Genomic DNA, 21,174 nt, shown 5'->3' on the forward strand with positions numbered 1-21,174 from the left:
GTACATATGTCAAATAATATCCTGATATATAACCTTATATTGATAAATTGAAAAAAAGCCTTAAAGCGAATTTACATATAACATTTTATCATAATTAAAGGCTGAATCAGGGTTTATTTTCTTAATCAGGCTGAATTTACCATGATTTACCACACAAATTTTAATCATCGTGCAGCAGGATTTATTTTAAATCATGATCGAAATCATGGTACTACTGAGATGCAACGCGGGTTTTGTACGAAAAAATACAACTCTCTCACAATGTACAAAATTTGCAACTGTTTTTACATGCCGTTTGTTTTTAAATTTAACGGCTGACAAATACAAAAAGATCAAAGGAAAATAAAAATTAATTATAGAATTTTTGTGTTTTTAGGTGTTTTTTTACTTTCCAAACGATCACAGTATTGCAAAAACATTTCCATTGTGGTAATTCTTCTATTCTTTTTCAAATTGCAAACAAATATTTTTGGCGCAAATTAATAATTTTGTATGTATACTAACAAACATCAGCTGATCGGCATTTAGATCATGATTAAGGGTATGTGTAAACAATTAGGGTGTATTTCTGGATTTCGTTAATCGAGTCGATTTAAAATGGTACATGTAAATGTACTTTTATATCGCTCATGCTATCCACTGTAAAATGTTATCACGGGCCCACGGCAACCCATGTTCCTACACTTGCGTGCAACCCTGACTCGCCTGATGGACACTGTCCGTGTGTGTCAACAGTTTTCATTCAGTCTCCATTCCACCACATTCGTAAATATTTCCTTATGCCATGTACAGACGAGCGTTGTTCGCTCTCTCATTCGTTGTTCGACCCTTAATTATGAAGTAATTACTTAGTTCCCCATACAAAATTGTCTGAGCGAACACCGACTTTTGTACGTTGTTCAATTCGAATCACTCTCTGAACCACCAAGAAATTTGTCCCATCCCTAACAACTGAGAGCATTTATCGAAAATAAATTAATTTTGACAGCTTGAAAATATTTATAAAATGTTCAAGCTTTTTTGGTAATATTGAAAATGATGAATGAAAAGTAAAAAATTGTCTAGTTTTTATATATGCAGCAGGATGTAAATTTTGTTATCTATGTAATGTAAATTTCTTTCCCCATAGTTCTAATTAGCGTACAAAACAAGAATCAAATTTGGGGACACTCAAACAAAAAATTCTCAAAATTTTTATATGTGACATTTGAATTTAGAAAATATAAAAATGTATGAAAACAATAATATTTTCAGAAAAAATGGAAAACATGAATTAAAAGTAAATAGATATGGGTTCATACTATAGTCAGGAGAAAGAGAATTAATTTTTCTATTTAGATCCATACGTTATTCATGTAAATATGTTAGAATTTTGGCGTAAAACAAGAAACAAAAAGTTTGAAATGAAAAACTCTGATGACATGAATTAGGAATATTGTTGTATGAACGGGTTAATTGATGTACGTAATTCTGAGAGCGAACTACGTTGTTCGAATGCCCGTCAGAACATGGCATTATATCACTTTGAATTCTTCTTTATCGATCAGTTTGTCTTCCCTCCCATTAGTTAGCGAATGGAACGTTTTTCACAACACCGATGCTAGTTCACAAAGCTCGGTTGCAGTGAATATTGAGTATTGAACATATTCTCGTCATACAGGAAAAAATACACAAGCTAGTAGGCCCAGTAGGCTTTTCCATTTTGATTTTCAAAACAAACAACAAATAAATGGCGTCATTAGCAACAAATGACAATCCTAATGATTTGCCAACTTCAGCCACTACAACTCCTTTGCAGAATTTACCAATTGAATTACAGAACGACCAAAAACGACGAAGGTAAGTCGAACAAAGAATTCTGTGCCCATGAGGTCTCCCTAATTGGTGTTCGTTCATTCTAGTTCATCGCGCTCTATCAAACGTAAGCGATTTGATGACGAAATAGTGGAGTACAGTGTAAGTTTACAGTCCCGCAGCGAACAATCACGTAGCACCAGACCACGAACCACTTCTCAAACATATGTGCAACCTGTGCCACCAGCACCTCCAGTACCAATCTTACAGCCACCAACAACAGTCGAATTGGAAAAACCGACGGCAAGTTCCGTGCCCATAACTACAGCAGTAGCGGCGGCAACTCCTTTACCATCTGCGGTTGCGAGTGGTACTAACTCGGTTGTAGTAGGCCCTACCGGTCATAATTTAAGTACGGAAAGTAAACCGACAAGCGGTTTCATGGCTGCCGAAAGACGACGAGCTGGTGGTAGGTCCCAGCAGAAGAAGTCACGAAAATCGGGACGACCACCTTCTCATATGTTAATGAAAGATTTGGGCCGTTGGAAGCCAGTCGATGATTTGGCATTAATTATAGGCATGCTACAAACAAACGACTCCCGAATAGTTCATCGGGGTACAAAATTTTCTTGTAAATTCACACTGACGGAGGTGCAAAATAGATGGTCTGCATTGTTGTACGAGCCGGCATTGTCCCGTATCGCCGTGGCAGCAATGCGTAACTTACATCCAGAAATAATTGAATCCGTGCAGAGAAAGGCTTTGTTCAGCACAGCTGAAGAAGAGCTATTGGCCACCATCAAATCGGTAAGTAAAATAACAATGGCAATGGTTTGGGCCTTGTACAAATGCAAATTTATTCATTTTATCTTTGCAGACTGACAATCCTAAATTGGAACAGTTCCAAGAGCTATTGGATAAAAATGCCTCAGTCTTCTACAGTGCCCGCACAGCCAAGTCTCTACAAAATCATTGGCAAATGATGAAACAATATCAATTGCTTTCCGATCAAGTTGTCAACATCAGTGATCAACCCCTGACATTTTCTGATGCTGAGGATCTTATTAAGGACGCGGAATTGAATGAGCAAAGAGACGAGGCATTGGAGATTGAGTTGGCATTGGCCGATCGACAAAATAAACGTGAAATTCGTTTGTTGGAAAATGAACTAAGTCGTTGGAATGTCTTGGTAGATTCGATGACTGGTGTGGGTATTGCCCCGGAATTTGATGGTCAAACATTGGCAGTTATGCGAGGCCGTTTGGTACGGTATTTAATGCGTTCCAAAGAGATAACTTTTGGTCGCGATGCCAAGGATTGTGTTGTCGATGTTGATTTGTCACTGGAAGGGCCAGCCACAAAAATCTCCCGCAAACAAGGAACCATCAAATTGCGTAGTAATGGTGATTTCTTTATTGCCAACGAGGGCAAACGACCGATATTTATCGATGGTGTACCATTGTTGAGTGGTAATAAAACACGTTTGGCCAACAACTGTGTTGTAGAGGTGAGTAGAGGATTTCTATTTTCAAAGGGATTATTTTTGTTAATAATACATCTTTCGTTTTGTTTAGATGGCTGGTTTAAGATTCGTTTTCTTGGTTAATTATGAACTGATTAATGCAATTCGCCATGAAAGCGCTAAAACTACTTCACCATTAAATTAAATATGTAGTTTTGAAGAAGAAACAAATAGTATATTAAGAATATGTGTATGAATGAGGTAAAAAATATTTTCAATAAATGCATTAAGGTTTTAAGGATTGAAATTTGGATGCTATTTAAAATATTGCGACAAAGAATACGGAATGTCCGGATCTTTTCGTGGTCCCTGTCGCACATATACGACAAATCGGTATTATGAAAGTGGTAAAAATGTGTTAAAATTGCATTTTAACAATATTTACTGATTAACTGTTACATTCGACTTTATTTTATGGAATTTCTCATGATTCATAAGAATTACACTAACAAAATGACATAGATTTTCCAATACAATATAAAAAAAGGGTTTTAAAAGTATAATTTTTACTTTGGTTTTGTAACAGAGTAAAAGAAAAATATATTACAAAATTTCGCGTTGTCGTAAATTTTACATAATACCCACCAAAAACATTCGACTACGTCCACGACAGCTGTCGTACAACGACTAGCTGTTTCTCAAATTTAATTTTAAATATGGGCGCGTTCGAATTAAACTGGATAAAAAAGTTAAATTTTTGGATAACAATGTCCCCTTAACTAATGTCTTGCCGAACTTGGGCATGGGAAAACCCAATCACGACGATTTTCAAAAAAAAAAAATCCCCCGTTCGTTATAGATGTAGTCCATGAGTTTTAAATGTTTGAGGTAGATAATTAAATTGTTTGTTACATAGAAACCCTAATGACATTAAAACACTTTTGATCTTCTAGACCTAAACGCGCTTTAAGGGTTTTTTGTGGAAAAAACGACTTCCATACAAACCTGACCTTACTAACATTCATTTAAAATGCTCTGTTTTATGTTAATCATACTCCTCATTCCTCTCCAAAAAATCTCCAAGTATTTACTATTTTTACTTTTTATTATTTATAAATCTACGAAGTTACTTCATGTACTTTATAAACTTGTCTATTGTGAACCGCCCTTATTTTATGCTAACAATGACGTGTTGCCATATGACACATATATGCCTCACTCGATATATACAATTGCTGTGGATTGCGAAATTCATATGTTGAAAGGCTATCATCATGTGATGAATTGCGCCAAAAAAGCAAGAAGCATTTCAGAGATTTTTTTATGCGGTGGAAACATATAGGTTATTTCTTTTGTAAAAAAAATGACAATTCCCCCCATCGAAAATGTATAAAGTGAAGCAATAAATATTCTTTAACGCGCACCTTAATCCATCGGACTTAATATATTAAGCGGAACTAACGCTTTGGGAAAGTCGTGCCGTGTGTGTCTGTTTTGCGATAAGCAAAGTCGTCTCTGCCGCAATTTGATTGATTGTGAAAAAGAGGAAGAAGAAAGAAATTTGAGATGAGTGCAAAAAATAACCAAAATACTAAAGAATGAATGTGTGAAATGTGAGAGATGGAAGAAAATTTAATGTTGTTGTTAGAGTAGCGTACAAATTATTTGAAGAATAAACAATTCACTTCGGTGGTGTGCAAGTGTTGTTTATCGTTGAGAAGTTACACTTATTTTATTAAGGAATGTCTTTCGTCGTTGGCGCTGCCGCCGTTTTCGTCTACTTTACAACGTTTCTAATTTATGCTTAAAAATATATTCATCATACATTCGCATTTCAATACCGCCGTCTGCGCCTGCTGCCATCAACCAACCAGTTCATTATCAAAATTTTCATCAGGTAAGCAAATTGTAGCAGAAGCTGTTTCCTTTTTTCATCTCTTCCACTACTCTAACCAAGTGTGTGTGTTGTGTGTAAACATTCAGAAACAAAATTGTGTGTTTCAACGCAGCATATGTATGTAGATTTATAAATAAATAATCACAAAAAGAAAAAAAAATATATTGTTGTGTCCATATTTGTAAATGACATCCATCCATTCAAACACACACGTTTTTGTATGTTTCTCTGCTTTTTTGGAGCTTGGAGACATATAATAGCGAGAGGTGACAGAGTGCTTATAACATAAAATAGGGATATTTTTTTGGTGTGATTTTTAGTATTTAATTTTTTTTATGAAATTATTGATACTTGTTTAAAGAATTGATATTCCAAAAAATCTTCTAAGTAAATGTGTTGCGAAATTTCTGATTATTTTGATATTGCCAACGTAGTGTTGGTAAGCGCAATTTGTTTTAGCGATATCTAAGGCATCATGGGCACACATCAAATTTGCTTTTTAAATCCACTTTTTTGTGGATTTTTATTTTTATCATTTGACGTAAGAAATCGGGTTGTGGAATATATTGCAAAAAATTAATTATTATGTAATTATGTACAGGACTATTCGTCAGTAGCGAATGTAATTGTAATGGCGCCCAACATCATTGATGGTCTGTCATTGGGATTAGACTCGTCTTCTGGAAGCATAGCTGATTGCAATCGGACGTGTCCAAAGGTTGTGTATGGTGGCGTTTTTCAAACACTTTCCCCTCGATTATATTAATTCCTCGACAGTAGCTGGTCTGGATGACTTTGACACCGGTCTGACTTTAAATCCTAGAGGCGTTGACTCAACAGCCAACATATTAACATTACAGGGTGAGGTGTATGGACCTTCGGCATGAGTTAGGAATGTCGGCTAAAAATCGCCGCCGACAGCTTTCAGAATAGTAGTAAATTTTAGTTGCTTTTTCGATGCCATTTAGATAGATAGACTTATATATGAGAGGCAGCGGCCGCCGAAAAAATCGTTCCACTTCGATGTCTGGTGGCGGATGGAAGGGGGTCTCCATGATGTGCAGAGTGAAACTGACCTAGGTCAACTTTTCTCTGCACATCGTGGAAACCTTGGGGATCTACGGATCCCCCGTGGACCAAAATGGATCGGGGTAGTGCCCTTAAATGAATTAACTACGATGGGAAAAAAAGAGTAAAAGGAATAAGATTACCGTGCAGGGAGTTAATAACCCAGTATCGGCGGCAATCGTTGGTGAGGTCACAAGCCATGTGTCGTCGAGATCAAGCGACTGTGATCCGGCTGTTCTAGATGTGGATGCCTTGGCACCTGCAGCTGTATCTGTTACAAGCGTATCAATTTCGAACCCGAACAACGTTGACGAACCGGCAATTCTATTGGCAAAAACGAGCAAGTCAGGACTGATGAAAATCAGTCTCTGACTGACAGGACTGTAGTTATGGAAGCAGACAACCTATACGAGACCCTTAACGCTATCCGCGATAGTTTAGAGGAACAAAGTAGGGAAATCTTCTACCAGTTAGACAGACTTGTACCGGAAGAGCTTCCGGAGAAACTGCTACTAAATCTCACCCTGACTGATGATGAGCTGGACACCCCGATGATGCCGGCTAAGTCATTGGGGATTGGGGGATTGTTGTAGCCATAACGAAGGAAGAGTAGACCCTGTTGACCGATAGACTTCAAGTTTGACTCCAACAGGTCTGACTCTGACAATAAATTCAGAGGCAATCTGCGACGGAGGCGATGTCCGACGATGGGGAATCTGTCGAGACCCCAGCAACGGACAGCGGCTCAAATGTTGGAAAGGCCCGAGAATATCTGATGCAAAGCACAACAATCGTGCTGTTTCGTATCTTCGCAAATTTGTGGGACGAGACGCGAATTTGATTTCGGTGAGGAGGGAGGTTCACATCATCAAGGGCAACAAGAGATTCGTGAGGAAGTTCGAAAGAATCTATCCGCACGCTCTCCATCGTAAGCTCGAGATGGTTAGAATCTACCTCCCGAATCAAACTGCTCGATTAAATATCCAAGGAGACCTCCAAATTGAGTGAAGTAGTGGAATCGGCGAAGCCCACTGTCTCTGACAAGGGTGCTAAGCCGACTTCTGATTCGAAGCCTAGGCTTCGAGGTAGGCTTCAACTTTCGGTCTCATACGCACTAATTGCCGCTGTTAACGAAGGAAAGTGGGAAGATAACCAATGAGAAGATGGAATAATTACTGGAAACTTCAAAGCCAATGTCGAAATATTCCCTACCGACGACTAGACAGATTGTTTCCGATGATCAGTGAGTAGCGTTAATTGACAAGACTGATTCCGATGGACGTATTAGCGATAGACATTTGATGCTGCTCTACCGCTATCTTAAGACCAGCTTCGACCGAGGAGAATTGTCGAAGCTTACAGTTCGGTTTGGTGGATTACCCTGTAAACCGGGAAAAAGGTAGTACCTCAACTCTTCAACAATTGGTAAGATCCCGTATTGGATGGTAATCTTTGTGTGTTTTCCATATTCTCTAATGGAATTGAATTGGATGCAGATGATGGTCGATGAGTAGAATGCTGGTGTTCGGATTTTTTAAGTACTAAATTTTAAGGATTGAATTTTTTACTATTATTTTATTACCCGTACATTTTAGAACTTGTGTTTTTCTTTTGGACATCTTTCAACATTCTTTTGTCAAAAAAAAAAAATATCTGACAATGTTAAAAGACCTGGTTAACGTATGACCATAATTGTAAGTACATATTGGCCAAAATAGGCAGTCAGACAGCCAGCCATCAAGACAAGAAACAAACTAACTGGTTCCGTTCTCTTTCTCTGCTACTCTTTCTTGTCTCCTCTCTCATTCCATAGTAATTTGAATTGAAATAAAAGTAAGACTAAAATCAACGAAACCAAAAGTTGCGTATGATGGCAAAAAAAATAAATAAAATAAAAAAACAATTGCTAACTACTTGTATTGTCATATTTATAGCTACAGTTTTTATTTTATGGTCGCTACCAAGCTTTGCTTTTTTTCTTTTTTCGTGGGAGTGTGAGGGGGAATTACGTACGATAATTCATCAAGTTAAACGCAAAGTACTTATTTTTTGTTTTTGTTTTTGCATTTTCGTGTTTTTTGTTGAGGTAAATTGTATAGAATGGTTGTGGGCTATTGACTTTACCTATACAATTTATATTACGGAATACGTTTTTGGAAATTTAATTATTATTTTTATACCCTTCACCACACTGTGGTACAGGGTATTATGTCTTTGTGCATATGTTTGTAACAGGCAAAAATAATCGAGTTAGACCCATGGTTCCTTTTGAGAATATGCATAGAATCACTTTCTGAGTCGATTTATGCATGTCCGTCTGTCCGTCCGTCCGTCCGTCTGTCCATGTAAAATTGTAAACAAAGTACAGGTCGCATTTATGATCCGAATTGGATGAAATTTGGCATAGGTCACTTATTCGGCCCAAGGACGAACCCTATTGAAATTGGGAAAAATCGGTTCAGATTTAGATATAGCTCCCATATATATATTTAACCGATTTAATGTGAACGGTCCCTATATATCTTTCGATTTGCACGAAATTTGGTACAGCCTAATCATTTAGGTCTAGAATGATGTCTGCCAAGTTTCGTGAAAATCGGTCCAGATTTAGATATAGCTCCCATATATAGTTTCGTCCGATTTCATGTAAATGGTGCCCCAAAGTCCCTATATATCTTTTGATTTGCACGAAATGTGGTATAACGTGCTGAATTAAGCCTAGAGTGATGTATGCCAAGTTTGGAGAAAATCGGTCCAGATTTAGATATAGCTCCCATATATAGTTTCGTCCGATTTCATGTAAATGGTGCCCCAAAGTCCCTATATATCTTTCGATTTGCACGAAATTTGGTACAGCCTAATCATTTAGGTCTAGAATGATGTCTGCCAAGTTTCGTGAAAATCGGTCCAGATTTAGATATAGCTCCCATATATAGTTTCGTCCGATTTCATGTAAATAGTGCCCAAAGTCCCTATATATCTTCTGATTTGCACGAAATTTGGCATAACGTACTGAATTAAGCCTAGAGGGATGTCTGCCAAGTTTGGAGAAAATCGGTCCAGATTTAGATATAGCTCCCATATATAGTTTCGTCCGATTTGATGTAAATGGTCCACCAAAGTCGCTAAATATCTTCCGATTTGCACGAATTGAGTCTAGAATGATGTCTGCCAAGTTTCGTGAAAATAGGTCAAGATTTAGATATAGCTCCCATATATAGTTTCGTCCGATTTCATGTAAATGGTGCCCCAAAGTCCCTATATATCTTTCGATTTGCACGAATTTTGGCATAACGTACTGAATTGAGTCTAGAATGATGTCTGCCAAGTTTCGTGAAAATAGGTCAAGATTTAGATATAGCTCCCTTTTATTATAGATTGATTTTAAGTAATTGACGTACTAAGGAACCAATAGGAACAACACTTTCTGAAATTAGTATAACCTAACCTGTAACAAGTTTGTTTGAAATCGCTCAATATTTGGATAGAGCTTCCATACATATTTTCGCCCGATTTCAAGTAAATTGGGCATCATACTCCTCATGTTAGTCAGATTGACATCAAATTTTGCACAACTTAAAAAATTGAGCATAGAATTACGTAGTTGCGTTTTCTAGAAATGCAGACATAGCCCAACGGATGACCTATTTATATTTGTTTGAAGTCGATTGACATACTTTATGGATAGATCTAGGTAGATTCACATTTAGATAAATATCACATTTTTTTCATCCAATTTTATGTTATAGTCCTGCTTAATATACCCATAGTGGTGAAGGGTATCATATAGTCGGCCCCGTCCGACTTTACTACTTTCCTTACTGGTTTTTTTTTGAGTTTACATTTCGTATGTGATCGGAATATGCAAAATCGGGGGATTTAATTCAACGATATGTTGCCTCAATTTGTTGTTTTCATTTTTAAACAAATGACCGATGATTAATTAATATTGGGTATATATGTCGGTGTCAAAACTAAACAGAAATACCTTTGTACCTTGTATATGTATCAGAATTTAAGTGTCCAACATAAATGTGACGACAAAAATACCCACGATTAAATTAATGTTTTTGGCATTAATGGGATTCGTGCAAAATAGTCTAAATTTCAAATAAAAAAGAGAGGCAAAATTTAAATTTGAAAAAATATTTTTTACAAAAATTGGCCCATTCCGACCTTGAACAATTTGTTATTTAAGAAAACCACTCATATATAGTCTTTGAAAAATATTCTATAAATAATTCAACAAAAAATTAAAAAAAAAAAAATCACCAAAAAATATTATTTATTAAAAATTAAATTCTAAATAATCCTAAAAAAAAAAATTAAATATTTTATTTAAATTACTAGTTGTTTTAATTAGCCATAGCCTTGAAAAACTGACAAAGGAAACGACGCGTTACATGTTAGAGTGATTAAAAAATGTCCTTTTAAATCGGCAGCATTAGTACAAGAATTTAATATTCCAGTAAGCGCGAGAACTGTTTCGCGACGACTTATTGACACCATCTTGTTAGCTTATCGACCAGCTAAGAAGCCTCTAATATCAAAGCGTAATCAATTGAAACGAATACAATTTGCTCAACAACATATAAGCTGGGAAAATGTTCTTTTCAGTGGCGAATCAAAACTCAATATTATTGCTAGTGACGGCATAACTCATTTAAGACCATTAAAAGGAAAACGAGTACAAAAAGTCATGTCATGGCCTGGGGTTTTTTTTTCTGATAATGCCTTGTTCCCACTTCATCCTTGTACAAGAACATCCTTGAGCAGGTTATGTTGCCACATGCTGAGTGGGAAATGCCTTTACGATGGACGTTTCAACAGGACAATGATCCGAAACACACATCGAAGTTAGTAAAAACATGATCTAGACAAAACAATATTAGTGTAATGGAATGACCACCTCAATCACCGGACCTGAACCCAATAGAAAATCGTTGGTCAATTGTAAAACAGCAGATTGATCGTAATAATGTCTAAAAATCGGACAAATTTTTCAATCGGATTAAAAATGCTTGGTATGCTATTCCACAGGATACTATTATTCATTTAATAGAGTCGATGCCACGAAGATGCAAAACCGTAATAGATAGTTAGGGTTTCGCTATGAAATATTAATTACATTAACATTGTACCCTGGAATATTTCTATGTTGCAATTGTTTTGTCTTACTGAAGAAGTGACGTTGATTACCTTAAGTTTAAAAATGTTTAACTATAGAAGAAATTATCATATTTTTTATTTAATATCGCAGAAGAGGTTCCTTTTGTTTTATTAGTAATAAAAAAATGTATTTGAATATGCCGTGTGTTTTATTATGAACTCCTTATGCAAGTTGCAAATGTTTTGTCCAATACTGTATATATATATTTATTTATTTTAAAAAATCTACGACTGGACCGTCTTCAAAAAATATTTTTTAAAACATCTCCACATGGACAGTCTTTGAAGAAACATTTCTTCTTAAAAATATCTAGTTTTAAAATTATTATTTTAAAAAATTATTATTTAAAAAATCCATGCCTGGTTAGTTTTAAAAAATGATTATTTAAAAAATCCACGCCTGGTTAGTTTTAAAAAAGTATTATTTAAAAAATCCACGCCTGGTTAGTTTTAAAAAATGATTATTTAAAAAATCCACCCCTGGTTAGTTTTAAAAAATGATTATTTAAAAAATCCACCCCTGGTTAGTTTTAAAAAATTATTATTTAAAAAAATCCACGCCTTTTAGCATTATTCTTTAAAAAATCCACGCCTGGTTAGTGTTAAAAAATTATTATTTAAAAAATCCACGCCTGGATATTTTACATCTGTCCAGAATTTACAAAATGTTTTTATTTTTATATTTTTTTTCATAAAACTTTCTCATTTGTATATTTTTAGTTTGTTTGTTTTTTTATTATTGTTGCCTGATAACAGATTACATTTGTCACTCTCCCTTTCACGCTCATTGGCAATCGTTTAACGTAACATTTTTTTTTATTGAATTATTTTTAATTTACCTCAATTAAAACAAATAAATCAAAGAAGACATTGTTTAACTTTTTTATTATTGTTGTTTTTTTTTTCTGTCATTATTTAATAAACAAAAATACTGCCGGTCGTACCCGAAGACCAAGCCTTTAGGTATGTAATTTATTTGACAAAAATAAAATGAACAGAAAAATATTTAAGGCGAGAGATATGCTTGTCGCCGATTCATTGCCTCCAACCTAATTCCCATCAATTGTTTAACTTTGCAAAACTTTTGCAAATAATTGAATATTGAAATCAAATCAAATTTCATTTCCTTCAATGTGAAGTCCAAAAAGAATATTAATTAATAATAAAATCAGGGAAGATATTTATTCAATTTGATGTTAAGTTGTTATAATTGAACTTTAAAGCGTGCCGAAGGATGATTACAAAATGTCTCTGTTAGAGAAAACATTTTCTGCAGTGTGTTACTTAATGCTTCACCCTGCATATTCTAAATATTGCATAAAATTATATTCTTTTTGAATTCTTAAAAAATAAGAAATTAATAAATCCCACGAAAATCATGTAGGCGTATAAGTATTTTTAATATTATCATACCCAATAGGCGTATACGTATTCCTCATCATTATCATCATCGTCGTTATGTTATTAATACGCCCTATCGACAATATGAAATGATTATAATTAATAGATTCGAATTGTGGATTTTTTTGCAAACTAAAAAAAAACTAGAACATATTCCACACATTCTTGAGCCATTAATGTCAACAAACATTTATGCTGAACGGCATTTTTTTTATTTTTTTTTTTCTATTTATTTATGGCAACTTGACAAATTTTCATTTTGGGCGTTCTTCAGAAAAGCATGTGACACAGTTTGATGTTAAATGCACATAGAATAAAAAACAACAAATGTTATTACTTTTTAAATTTATTGAATAAAAACATTTTTATAAAAAATAATTCTTCTATAAGGAAGTTTAAAAAATTTTTTTTTTTGATATTCTATGGGAGCTATATCTAAATCTGCAAAATGCGTTTCTTTGTGCCATGGCGATGTATGAGTATTATTAATACGCCGAACACATGGACGTATACGTTTCCTTAATTGATTTATTCTTTTAATAAATTATACGTCGAAATTTATTTTTGGATTTTTAATAATATTTTAAGAACACTTAATGTCTTTAATTTTTCATTATAACTGGCGTTTTTCCTTTGCTCTGTGAAAAACACGTGTTGAATGTTTGGTTGACAAAATTTCCACGTTTCCATTTTTGTTTTTTTTTTATATTTTGCCGTCAATAAGCAAATTACAGACGATTCTAAATTTCAGCAACTTTTGAAGATTTCACATTCGATATAGAAGAAAATCAAAGGTGACAACAGGTTGTAATCTGAAAATTACAACAACTTCAAATATTCTGAATTGGTCATGAATTGCATATGAATAGCATTTTATGAAATCAGACTAAACTTTCCAAAAAATGCGATTATAAACTATGCATTCATTTTCCACTGCATGAAAGCAGACCCGACTGTTTCCTATTTCGGTTTATTTATTTGTTTTAACAGATGCGAAAACGCAAACATTTTTTTATGCTTCTGTTAATTTAATAAAAATCTATTTTTATTGAACTTTATATTTCGAATTTATTGTTGTCCGAATTGGGTAATACAATAAAAATAGGACAGATTTTGCGCATAATTGACCTAGTTAAAGATATCAAGGCGAGTATTCTTTTGCAAAAAATATTTTTCTGAAGAAAGCTATCCATGCGTGGATTTTATTACCCTTCACCACATTGTGGTACAGGGTATTATGTCTTTGTGCATATGTTTGTAACAGGCAAAAGGAATCGAGATAGACACAAGCTTCCTTTTGAGAATATGCATAGAATCACTTTCCAAGTCGATTTATACATGTCTGTCCGCCCGTCTGTCCATGTTAAATTGTAAATTTTGGATGAAAATTGTCATATGTCACTTATATATTTTTGTCCGATTGAAGGTAAATGGTGTACCAAAGTCCCTAAATATCTTTCGATTTTCACGAAATTTTGCATAGCGTACTTAAATAAGCCTACAATGATGTGTGCTAAGTTTCTTTAGAATCGGTGCAGATTTATAAATAGTTCCCATATATATTTTCGACCGATTTAATTTAAATGATGTACCAAAGTCGCTATATCTATTTTGATTTGCGCGAAATTTGGCACAGCGTAATGAATTAGGTCTAGAATGGTGTGTGTTATATTTCGTGAAAATCGGTTCAGTTTTAGAAAAATCGGTTCAGATTTGGATATAGCTCCCATATATATTTTCGTCCGATTTAAGGTAAATGGTGTACCAAAGTCCCTATATATCTTTCGATTTGCACGAAATTTGGCATAGCGTACTTAAATAAGCCTACAATGATGTGTGCTAAGTTTCGTGAAAATTGGTTCAGATTTAGATATAGCTCCCATATATATTTTCGTCCGTTTTAAGGTAACTGGTGCAACAAAGTCCCTATATATATATATATATATATATATATGATGTGTGCAAAGTTTAGTGAAAATCTGTTCAGATTTAGATATAGCTCCCATATAAAATTTCGTCCGATTTATGATAAATGGTGTTCCAAAGTCCCTATATATATCTTTCGATTTGCACGAAATTTGGCATAGGGTACTGAAAGAAGCCTACAATGATGTGTGTCAAATTTCCTGAAAATCTGTTTAGATTTAGATATAGCTCCCACATATATTTTCGTCCGATTTAATGTAAATTGTGCAACAAAGTCCCTAGGATTGCAGGAAGACATGAATATGTTCCTTCGAGGGAACATTGACATGCAATTGTAAGAATACATTTGTATAATATACACAATGTGGTGAAGGGTATAATATATTCGGCTCCGTCCGACTTTACTACTTTCCTTGCTGGTTTAAATATGATTTTTTATTTTACAAAGTCATTGCCCAGTTATTATTATCAAAATCCCGATCGATAATAACAAATCAATGACTTCTTCGTTTCCTTAAACACAAATGTCAATAAATCATAGTCATTCAATCTTCAATGTCCATCAATGAAATCCCCTAATTGTACAATAGAATATTTAAATGTTCAATAATTACCATAAATAATTTTAAAAACCCCATCCCCCCACCTCCCCATCCCGATGGAGGTATTTGGCAAAATTGGTAAGCACTTAGAATGTACATCATAGTTTTTGACCCTTACCCATCCATAAATGTTTGGGGTTATACCCTCGTTTTGTTTTGTTTTTTTTTGTGTTCTGCCGCCACAATTACCGCAACTTGTTGGCTTCATTCGAGCCAGCTCCACCATGCCATTCCATGCCAATTTAACGTAACCGAAAAAATCGTTCCATGCATACCAAAATTAAATGTAACCTTGAAAACTTTCAAATACACTAACTACTAACCAACCATTGAACACAATCAGGCAGGCCAAACAACCAGCCAGCAACCTACCTACCTATAGACCAGACCCCAAATCGAAGCAATGAATTTACCCGCCACAATTGTGTTTAGTAGTCAGAGTTAGTAGCGGAATTCAGTACTTGTCACATTGGGTTCATTTTATCTACTGTTGTGGAGGCATTTAATGCAGGGCATGTGAGTGTGTGCGTGCGTTCAAATGTGTGTGTCTGTGAGTCTTACATGATGAGCGGAGCTGCAAATGCTTTGACGTTTTGTATTTGAATACAGCAGAACAGAAATCAAATAACGGCTTAAAACTTATGGGCCGGGTAGTAAATTGTTTTGTTCATTGCCCCAGTGGTTTGCCAGCAGTAGTTATCAGTCTGACAGTCTGTCGTTGTTTAGTTAGTTAGTACCGACCGGTGGGTGTTTACTGTTGGTTGGGAGGAGTGCTCTTTTTTTGGTGGCTCTCATCATTCCTTCATTCATTCGTTTGTTCGTTCGTTTGTGCGGTAGTTTTTTCACAATGTGGGTATATCCTGGCTCTGCGTAATTTCAATACAACAACAACAACTAATAATAACAGTAAAATATTATTGCAATAACGGGCAAAAATAGCATCGCGTGTAACCACCGATTTTTCATTATCGCAAACTTATATTGTAGTGAATGTGTGTGTGTCTGGAAATATCTCCATTAATAGATGCCATGTGCATGTGTGCGTGTGAATGTGCGAACGCTTGCTAAAACTTTTCCTATATACAAAAAGAAAAACAAAAAACCGAAAATTACCTTCAAAACATCAAAGTTTTATTGTCGTTGTTGTTGCTGTTTTCAAAACTGCGAATTCTCTTGCAAAAGTTTTATCAATACTTTTTTGTTTATTTTTTGTTTGTATTGTTGTTGTTGTTAATATTGCTGCTTTGCTGCTGGTTCCAGTATCGTCGTATAATCCTTCACATTCAAAGTGTTCGGCGGCAGTGTTTTTTTTGCCTTCCTAAACCCAAAAAATAACAATCCAACCTTTAAGTTTAGTTTTGTCTTACAAACCAAACACAAGGTGAAATTCAAAACGCATTATCAGAACTACAAAAAAAAAAAAAAAAAGAAAAAATAAATATTCCAATTTTTTCGGTATTGAATTATAATAAAAAAAGTGAAATAGTTTGGGAAATTTGAAACAGAATAAAAATGTGCACATGCCAATAAAAAATAAATATAAAGTGGACAATTTGGAATCATATTTTTGAAGAATGTAAGTTTCAATTGCTTTCTTTCCCATGCCGAATGTTGTTGAACTCCAAAAAATAAATGGATTTGAATTTCTCATATTGCAGAATATTCTTTTTTAATCAGTGAATCAGAATTGAAATTAGATTACGTAAAGGTGTTCCGTTAATGGTATTTTAGATTTAGAGGTTCCTTGCAGAGATTCGTTTTGTAGATAGAAACTCAAAAGGAATTTAAATCCATGTTCTGATGTATTTTATTAAGAATTTATGGCTCATGAAAAAAATCCAGTCATAGTCTTTAAATATGTACTTAAATTCAGTTTTTACAAATTCAGGTCCCGGTAGTCTTAAAAAATAGACTTTAAAAATATGTTTAAACCGACTATATGTTACGCTTCACCACTTTGGATACATACAAGAGATGCTCATATGTGCAATATAGAAATTTATCTCGACACAAAATCCAATACACATTATTCTAAACTTCGCATACACCAATCTGGGCTTAATTCAGTACTCTGTGCAAAATTTTTTTTTTTCTCAATCGGACCAATATTGGCAATATGGTGCTTCTTTTACACAAAATCGGACGAGACTATAAATAGGAGCTATATTTAAATCTGAACCAATTCCAATATAATTAAACATACATCAATCTGGACCTAATTCAGTAAGTTGTGCAAAATTTTGTCTTAATCGAACAATTATTGGCAGAATGGCGTTCCATTTACACAAAATCGGACTACATACGGCAGGAAACTATATATGGGAACTATATCTCTAAATCTGAACCGATTTCAACAACACTTTGCATACATCAATCCAGACCTAATTCCGTACGCTGTGCAAAATTTGTTCTCAATCGGAACAATATTGGCAGTATTGTGCTCCATTTACACAAAATCGGACTACATATGGCAGGAAACTATAAATGGGAGCAATATCTAAATCTGAACCGATTCAAATAAAACTTCGCATACATCAATCTGAGCCTAATTCAGCATGCTGTGCATAATGTTGTCTCAATCGGACCAATATGGGCAGTACGGTGCTCCATTAACATAAAATCGGACCAAACTATATATGGGAGCTATATCTAAATCTGAACCGATTTCAACAAAACTTGATATACATCAATCTAGATCTAATGCTGCACTCTGTGCAAAATTTTTTTCCTATCGGACCCATATTGCCAATATGATGCTCCATTTAAATAAAATCGAACGAAACTATATATGGGAGTTATATCTAAATCTTATCGGATTTCAACAAAACTTCGCATGTATCAATCCAGACCTAATTTAGTTCGCTGTGCTAATTTTTTTCGCAATCGGACCAATATTCACAAAAATACATGGACGGACATGCCTAAATCGACTCATATTCTTTATGCATATTCTCAAAAAATTATTAAAAAACAGGTTAAGAAAAACATTGAAAACTATTCTCTTAAAATCACGACTGGACATTCATTCATTAATCGATCCATAACCAGGTACACGGATACTTTTTTTTTACTTTAAAGTGCTGCTGTTCCTCTTTTTTGGAGTTCCATGACCGGGTACCTTACCTTATATGTCATAGAAAAAGCTTCTGTTTTGTTTCAAAATGTTTAATTAAATTATTTATATTTTATTCATTTTATATTCATCCATTTTAAATCATTTCTAATATTTGAGGCTTCCTGCCATCAGTAGAAGCCGCCGCAGAAGTGGTTAATTGCTCGGTATATTGTATGCATTTTTAGCACCGCATATCCACCGTACCTTTATACCGTATTCCGCAGATGGGATGTACTGCTTACTATTGCGTACTATTCATTTTCTGGTTGATCTTGAAAAAAAAAATCTACCAGTTCCAGCACACACAACAATATTAATTTTATTTCCACCCGATTATTTTAAAATAATTTTCTGAAATTTTTTTTTAATTTTATTATTATTTGAAATCATTAAGTGTGTTAGAACAAAAGGTAATTGAGAAAAAAATGGCAAATTAATTGAAATGATTCGAAAAAATAAAATAAATTACAATAGATAATATACATATATATAAATATAAATAATATGTGATGAAGTAATTCATGTAATTATATGATCAAAACATGTACAACTTCGATGATATGCACATAGAAGAGTAACTGCGGCAAATTAATGAGCTCTCTCTGAGGCCATGTAGATTAACTATTCAGTGATTGGTCAGAAATTAGTAAAATGAAGTCGATAGAATTTCTATTACCTGTCAATAGAATTACTTAATTACATTTTTTAAATAATTATTGTTCCTCTCACGAAAATAATTCGATTTAATTAATCATAATTTATTTTAATATTTTCCTTTTGAAGTTGGTCGTTTATTTCCCCACCATTTTTTATTATTTGATATGTTCAACACTGAAATTGACATTCGTTTGGATTGACAACTCTGTTGACACATGAAAGTCATTGATGTCCAACCTTTATTACTGACGTATGCTTGTCTAAGAGTACCTCTGTGGCTCATTGCGTTTGATTATATGTAAATATTAACCTACTTTTAACGAAAATATTTATTTTAAAGTAAATGTTTTCAATTTTTATTGGCATTCAATTTTGATGAAATGTAATGTGTACATATGTATGTATTTTTGGCAATTGTAACATTTGTATGCTCTTGGTGGTTCACAAATTCAAGGTTATGCTGAGGTTTTTATGTTTACAGGAACAATAAACATACATAAATAAATAAAACATAAAATATAAATTTCTTGAAGGTCACGAAAGACCCACTGGTTGGAGTATTTTCTATAATAGAAATCCTAAAAAGATTTCTATAAAAAATCTTCAATACTAAAAAACCGTTCACTAGGTCTTTTATAGAGAAAATGCCATTCTATATAAAAAGTACCGCACACAATTTTTCATATCTACTGTATATAGAAGACCCTTCAAGTGTGTCTTCTGCAGATAAGAAATTCTTCAACAATGTCTTCTATAGGAAGAAACCCCTTCGATAATGGGTACGCCGTTGTGACCATCCAAGGAAAATTTATGGAAGTTTTTGTAGATAAAAAGGAAGAAAGGGAGCTGATAAAAGAGAAGTAAAATTAAACAGGTAGACGTGTTTAGGTGTGCCGTCCATATTCGATCTCTGATGATGTTGTAAATTAAGACAGACTCCATATTAAAAGTAGAGTAGACGGTTAGACGTGGCGGAAAATGACGTAGGAGATGACCGATCATCTCCGTCTCCTCCTCGTACTGACAGGTTCTGCTGTAGTCCGTAACATCATTAATACACTTTTTGTCGCGAAGTCTAAAAATCGAAGTCGACTTTTGATCTTTGGGAAATCGCAAACTCGAATTTTCAAAATAGACTTTTGATCTTCATCATAAATAATTTGTTAATTGTCTCAAAGCCCAACTTGCCAAAAAATTATACATTCTAGAATTTTATTTTATCTGTTGAGAACATTTAATTAAAGAAAAAAATAATTTTTGGTCGATTATGCATTAGTCGGCAAAAGTCGAAAATCGATGTTGAACAGGTTTGGCTAAATCGAAAGATCGAAAAGTCGACGCCAAAAATCAAAAAAGTCTAAAAATCTACTTTTTGGTCAGCGGCAAAAATCTAAAAGTCGAAAATCGACTTTTTGGAAACGGCAGAAATCTAAGAGTCGAAAAACAATGTTGAACAGGTTTGAAAATCGAAATTTCGAAAAGTAGACTTTTTAGTTAACGGCAAAAATCGAAATATCGAAAAGTCGACTTTTTAGTTAACGGCAAAAATCGTCTTTTGGTCAGCGGCAAAAATCGAAAAGTATAAAAATCGACGTTTGTGCTCGACTACGTATCCCTATGCTCGATCGTCTTGGTCTCCTTCTCGTCGTCGAAAAGTCTTCAGTAGTCCGTAACATCATAGTCCCAAGTGATGGCCATTAATAACTCCCGTAATTAATCTTATTTCATCTTTGCTCAGGTCTATTAGCGAATTAATTCGTTTGGCTAAAAGAGTTAACCTGATGGATCCTGACGCATTGCAACTAGGTTCGTTGTGCCATTCTATCTCAGGATACCCAGCATAGTCGGTAGAATTGTTCCCAATGCTGTTCTGCACTTCAGATCGATCAACTCCGCTGCCTTGCAAATTGCGAACATTTCAGCCTGGAATACACTATAGTCGCTGTCTAATTTGTATGTGTACTAAAGGCCTAGCCGTTTACACTAGTTACCAGCTCCCGCTACTTCTTCCATCTTGGAATTATCTTTATAAAAAGCAAGTCCATCTAGAGGAGGGTTACAATGGTTCCAGTCAAATCTTAGG

At 34.3% G+C, this 21,174-nt stretch overlaps 2 protein-coding genes across 2 annotated transcripts in view; one reads left to right on the plus strand and one right to left on the minus strand.

Moving 5' to 3' along the window:
* LOC133334653 (pyrimidodiazepine synthase) overlaps positions 1-21,174 on the minus strand; it is a 220,473-nt gene that overhangs the window by 9,764 nt on the left and 189,535 nt on the right. The window lies entirely within an intron of this gene.
* Positions 1,723-3,462, plus strand: LOC133334615 (microspherule protein 1). Its single transcript, XM_061542929.1, has 4 exons — positions 1,723-1,839; positions 1,902-2,601; positions 2,672-3,301; positions 3,369-3,462. The coding sequence occupies exons 1-4, from the start codon at positions 1,730-1,732 to the stop codon at positions 3,459-3,461; spliced, it is 1,533 nt and encodes a 510-aa protein (XP_061398913.1). The 5' UTR covers positions 1,723-1,729; the 3' UTR covers position 3,462.

This window comes from Musca vetustissima, unplaced genomic scaffold (genome assembly GCF_032173495.1).
Source record: "Musca vetustissima isolate MV318-11 ecotype Yass unplaced genomic scaffold, APGP_CSIRO_Mvet_v1 utg2180, whole genome shotgun sequence".
Taxonomy (NCBI): Eukaryota; Metazoa; Arthropoda; class Insecta; order Diptera; family Muscidae; genus Musca; species Musca vetustissima.